Genomic DNA, 6177 nt, shown 5'->3' with positions numbered 1-6177 from the left:
GCTTATGGGTCAAGATGAGACTCGTCCAACTCCTCTGGCAGTTGATGATATTGAAAAGCTACATGTTGATCAAGTCTCCTTCTTTAAAATGGTTTTTGGTGTTCCCCCCTCACTCTTTGAACACATTAAGTTGTGTAAATCAGCCAAAGATATTTGGGACACTCTCCATGTTCTGATTGAACGTTCAGAAAACATGAATGACAAGTGTCTCACTTCGGTTGTCAATGACTTTGACACATTCACTACCACTCCTGGTGAATCAGTGGCATCAGCCTCTAACCATTATTGTATTGTAGTCAACAACATGAATGCGAATGGGATTGCCTGAACTCCCTTGGAGTACAATCTCAAGTTCAATAACAGCCTTGGTGAAGGATGGGGAAATGTGAAATCTTGTCTTCAAAGTAATGGTTCCTTGAAAAAGTTAGAGCTCTATCAACTTTTTGATGAAGTTCAGGGACAAGAATCCAATGTTCTTCATACCCTTAGGGAACTCTCTGGAGGTCCCCTTGCTCTTGTCAGGTCGTATGAACCAACCATTCTGAATCCTTTCACCTCGGACCCTTTCAAACCCATTTTTCCATCAGTTCCATCATCCTTAGCTGTTTACCCACACAAAACTATCATGTTGATGAATCCGAAGTTATAGATTATGAACTCTGTTTCCAACAAGAATTTGCTATACTCTCCATGAAGTACAAACGTCCTTTCAAGCCATCTTATAAACCCTACGAAAATCGATTCCATGCTCCTCACCAAAATAATCCTCATCCCTACTCTCCTCTGGGATCTCAACAAACTTCGGAAAATCCTCCCTCATACAAACCAAACATCTCAAAACCATAGTCTACTTCGGAACCACCTCAGAATCCAAAATCTGGCAACCCAAAAATTATGTGCCACAAGGTGGACATGCAAACCATTTTGAAAAAGATTGCTTGGCTGAAGCTCTGCAAAAGCCAAAGATCAAGGATTCTGCATACTACGCCCGAAGAGCTCAAGAGATGGCAGAAAGTGAAAAAGACTTTTTTAACAATTGTATCAAGGGATGTAGAAGGATACTGGTCATCCGGAGATGATGATGACGACTTGGTGACTAGAAGGAACAAGTGTTTGATGGCTAGAAAAAAATTGTTGAATGTGATGGAGGATAATGGTCCCCCGGGTCAGAAGATGAAGATGATGTTGTTAAACCACACTACTGCTACATCACCACCAACGATCCACCTGGTCGAAGCATCGTTCAGCAGGTAAAATCAATGAGTACTGATAATAATTTCGATTTGTCTCTATGTGAACGTACCTAACCCAGATCGAAACAGATATGAGCATCACCTATAAAGCCTATGAGTAAGCCATAGAAGCCAGCGAGAAGAAGGAGTGTGAATTAAATTGTATTAGGTTATGATTTGAGGATAAAAAGTTTAAAATCGATTCTTTAGAGCATGAGCTTGTAATGTAAACTGATGAATGTATCATTTTAAAAGACAAATGTGAAATCATCTATTCCAAAATAAATGTCTTAATTTCTTATAACAAACGTCTCACTTCTAAGATAGATGCTTTACATAATTATATTGACATACTAGAATCAAATCTACAAATGACTCATCACTTTCGTCATCCGTGGTCAAAAGCTCCTAGTCTCGGAAGAGAGTTTCCGAAACCAATTTCCCTTCCCTTGAAGGAATTGCAAAATTTGACATTTATCGGACAGGTTTCGAATAGCAAACATTCTGACACCCCTGTTTCTCCCTTGTCATCCCTTCTTGAGACCACATACCATTTTGCATCCCTAATTCCTGAGTTTCAACGCATAGTTGTTAAGAGTCCTGATTCCACGCAATTTCCGCCTCTTATAAGCCCGGACCTGAATCGGACCTCTAGTACCCAAAAGTCTGTTGTTCAAAATCCGAACCTCAACCCTCCTAACAATTGTTTGGTTGAGGAAATCTTTCATGAATCAACTTCGTCTGAACCATTAAAGTGTGTTTGGGCCTCCCTTGATAGTGAAGTCAATGAGACAATCTCATGTGATTCTGAACCACATGTTATTTCAAAAATAAATTTGGTTCCCATTGAGTCTGTGTTTGACAATCTTTCAGTGGGGCAGACTTCGAAATCCACGTCTTAATCCAAAAGAAAGCCCATGTTGCATAGGAAGGATATAGTAGACCTTAAAGTGGAAGCCGAAATGTTCACAAGAAGGCAGTTAAGACTAGACAAAATTCCAGATTCCTTGAGAACTCCAAAAAGACTGTATCTCAGAATTCTTACTTATCAACCCATATTCAAAACTCCTTCACACCAACTAAAATCCTCAACGAGACCCTCTAACTCACTCAGCTCTGTAGAACCAAAGAAACATGTCAGTACCAATCAGTCCAAATCTTGTGTAAACACCTTGTCCGTCCAAAACACCTCTCCTCAAACTGTTTCATCCACTTTTAGTGCTAAATCTGATGGCACAATTTTCAAACCCAAATTTTCAAAAACAGATGTGTCATCAAGCTAATCAAAAATTGATGTGAAAACAAACTTTTCAAAATCTTCAAAGCAACATCTTGTATAGAAAGTCAAATCTCACATCGATACAACAACAGTTCTGAAGGTCACAGTTGTTTCAACCACTTTAGAAGTTCAATGCCCCAAGAAAGCCTTTTCAAACCCTCAAGTCGTTGAATATGACTACTGGATAGATGAAAAAACATTAGCATTTTTTCTATTTCCTAAGAACTTAAAAGACATTTCTAGGATACACAAAGTTGTTCCAAAGTCACACTCAAAGACCAAAGCTCGTGCCTATGTACCTAAATCTAACTCGGAGCCTAAAAACTCCACCACTCACTAATTTTGAAGGCACTTTGTGCTTCGGAGAAAGAGACAATACGGTATATTGATAGTGCTTACTCCATGCACATGACGGGGCAGAAAGATTTTTTACGGGATCTCAAGCTTTCTCTAAATGTTGGTTACGTGACGTATGGAAACAACCCCAATCCTCAAATTCTTGGTTATGGAATTCTCACCAATGGAAACTTCTCTATCTCAAATGTGTCTTATATAGTTGATCTGAAACATAATTTGATAAGTGTTGCTCAACTCATTGATTCAAATCGACATGTTGAATTTTGCAAGAAGCATAGCTATGTAGTGACTAAAGACCGAAAAGAGTGTCTAATCAAGTCAAATCGCAACAGGAACATGTACCCACTCGACATCAACCTGATTATTGGCAAACCGCAACTCTGCCTTCTCTCGAAAGCCATTCCTGAAGTCACTTGGTTATGTCACCGAATGCTCGCTCATCTAAACTTTCAGTACATGAATGATCTCGTATCCGGTGAAATAGTGAGAGGTTTATCTCTTCGCAAATTTGAAAATGATCATTCGTGTGTTGCATGTGAGTGTGCAAAGCAATCAAAGAAGGGTCATCCTGTTATAATAAAAAAAAAATTATGGGACCATTGGAGCTTCTACACATTGATCTTTGTGGACCATCCATTGTAGAAAGTCTTCATCATAAGAAATACATTCTAGTGATTGTTATTGACTTTACAAGGTTCACTTGGGTTTTCTTCCTAATGCTGAAATTAGAAACAGCATCTGAGCTCATCAATTTTATCAAAGGAATAAAAGTTCTCATCAAACTGCCAGTTAGGAAAATACGAAGTGACAATGGCTTGGAATTCACTAAGTCCACCATTGAAAAATCTTTCACCGAGAAAGGAATTGACCATAACTTCTTAGAACCTTACACTCCACAACAGAATGGTGTAGTTGGAAGACGCAATAGAACTCTTGTTGAAGTTGCTCGATCCATGCTAAACTTCGCAAATCTACCACTCTATCTCTAGGCTGAAGCCCTATCAACTGCATGCTACACTCAAAATAGGAATATCATCAATCGAAGCCTCAACATGACTCCTTATGAAGCCATGAATGGTCTAAAGCCAAGTATTTCATTTCTCCATGTCTTTGTATGTCGATGATTACTCAAAAATAATCGTGATCAGCTTACAAAGTTCCAACCCAAAGCTGATGAAGCGCTCTTTCTTAGGTACTCTTCAAAGTCTAAGGCATATCGAGTTATCAACCATCGAACATGAGTTATTGAAGAAAGTTTTGATGTCACCTTTGATGGCAACTTCGTTCGGAATTCTGCTCCCATGCATGTTACAACTCACATTATGGAGTTCGATGCTTTAATCTCAGAATGTCCGAATGTTCAAATAATTCATGAAGTTGATTTTGAAACCCTGTTTGGACCTTCCGAAACTGCACTTCATTCGGAATCTCGATCAAGTCAACCTTCCTCATCCGTTTCTACCTCGCAACCTGTTTCCAGTCCTCTACCCTCGCTTTCTCCATTTGATTCCGAACCGTTTCAACCTTCTTAGGTTGAAGGGGAGAATGGTCAACCCTTACTTAAATCAAATGTAGATGGTTTCCAAGATGCAGTTGTTGATTTCGACGACTCTCATCCTATCAACATTGATGACAACAAAAACTTCTTTGAGTTCCCTTCTGATGATGTCAACCTCTCCGGTTTAGAAGTTCAGAGGGAGCATCACCCTCAAATTCAAACTATTTAGGGGGGAGCAACCCAATCCTACTGTTTATATTGGATCATTTGCTACACAATAACTTCGAAGGTTACATGCTTGGAAGAAGGATCATCCTCGAACCAAGTTATCGGAAACCCTAATGTTGGTGTTCAAACTGGATCTGAAGCAAGTGTTCAAAATGAATGTCATTTCTCGGTACTTATCTCCGTGGTTGAACCCAAATCAATCAAGGAATCATTAGAGCATGTTGACTGGATTACAACCATGAAAGAAGAATTGGTAGAATTTGATAGAAATGAAGTATGGACTATCGTGCCTCCTCCTCCAGATCACCCTATTGTTGGTACTAGATGGGTGTATCTCAACAAGTTAGATGACATAGGAGTTATTATTCAAAAGAAAGCCAGATTGGTGGCTAAAGGATTTACTCCGATCGAAGGCCTCGACTATGATGAGACTTTTTCTTCTATTGCACGTCTTGAAGCCATCAGAATCTTTCTTGCTTATGCTACTCAAAAAGGCTTCAAAGTTTACCAAATGGACGTTAAGAGTGCCTTTCTTAATGGTGAACTTGACACTGAAGTATATCTTCAACAGCCGCCCGGTTTTGTTAATCTCTCACATCTGAACCACTGCTACAAGCTCCAGAAAGTTTTCTACGGCCTAAAGAAAGCTCCTCACGCATGGTATGAGACCCTCACAGATTTTCTCAAGCGTTCACATTTCCAATCAGGAATTTTAGATCCCACTTTGTTCCGACGATCAAATGGTAAGCATCTCATGCTGGTTCAAATTTATGTGGACGATGTCATTTTTGGATCTACGGAATCATCAGTGGTTGTTGACTTTGCGAAACTAATGATCAATCGATTCCAAATGAGCATGAATCGGGAGTTAATCTTCTTTCTTGGTCTCCAAGTCAAACAGACCAATAGAGAAATTTTCATTCACCAAGAGAAGTACATTTTGAAACTCCTCAAAAAGTACTCAATGGACACAATGCGTCTCAGCGAAGGTACCAATGGGCTTCGAATAGAAAATCTTTTCCAACCCTTCAGGAGTAGCAGTTGATGAAAAGAAGTATCACAAGAAGTCGTCCGGACATTATGTTTGCAACATGCTTGTGCGCCAGATTTCAAGTCAACCCGAAGATGTCTCACAAGAAGTCGTCCGGACATTATGTTTGCAACATGCTTGTGCGCCAGATTTCAAGTCAACCCGAAGATGTCTCATATCTTGGCTGTGAAACAAATTTTCCGATACCTCAAAGGTACGAAGAGTCTCAGAATCTGGTACCCAACAAATGAGAGCTTCCTACTTCAAGCATATTTAGAATCAAACTATGGTGGTCTTCAACTTCATAGAAAAATAACATCAGGTGGCTGTCAATTTATAGGTGGTCGGTTGGTTAGTTGGTCATCCAAGAAACATAAATTCTTTGCACTCTCTACAGCCGAAGCAAAATACATTGGTGCTGCCAGCTGTACCTCTCAAGTTCTATGGATGAAGTCTCAGCTCTTTGATTATGGTTATCATTTTCAACACATTCCTATCTATTGTGATTCTCAAAGTGCCATTGCTCTTTCACACAATCCAATTAAACACTCCA

The 6177-nt window shown here is 39.5% G+C and overlaps 1 protein-coding gene across 1 annotated transcript; it reads left to right on the top strand.

The window, feature by feature from the left end:
• Window positions 1–912: 912 nt before the first annotated feature.
• On the top strand, window positions 913–5639 carry LOC145064052 (uncharacterized). Its single transcript, XM_079011579.1, has 5 exons — window positions 913–1250; window positions 3563–3809; window positions 4401–4556; window positions 4656–5043; window positions 5152–5639. Exons 1-5 carry the CDS (start codon window positions 913–915, stop codon window positions 5637–5639), a joined length of 1617 nt encoding a protein of 538 aa, XP_078867705.1.
• The last annotated feature ends 538 nt before the right edge of the window (window positions 5640–6177 follow it).

Source organism: Lactuca serriola, chromosome 1 (genome assembly GCF_051521515.1).
Source record: "Lactuca serriola cultivar US96UC23 chromosome 1, Lser_US96UC23_V15, whole genome shotgun sequence".
Lineage (NCBI taxonomy): Eukaryota > Viridiplantae > Streptophyta > Magnoliopsida > Asterales > Asteraceae > Lactuca > Lactuca serriola.
Note: the sequence above shows the minus strand (reverse complement) of the source record. Positions and strands in the feature narration are given on the sequence as shown.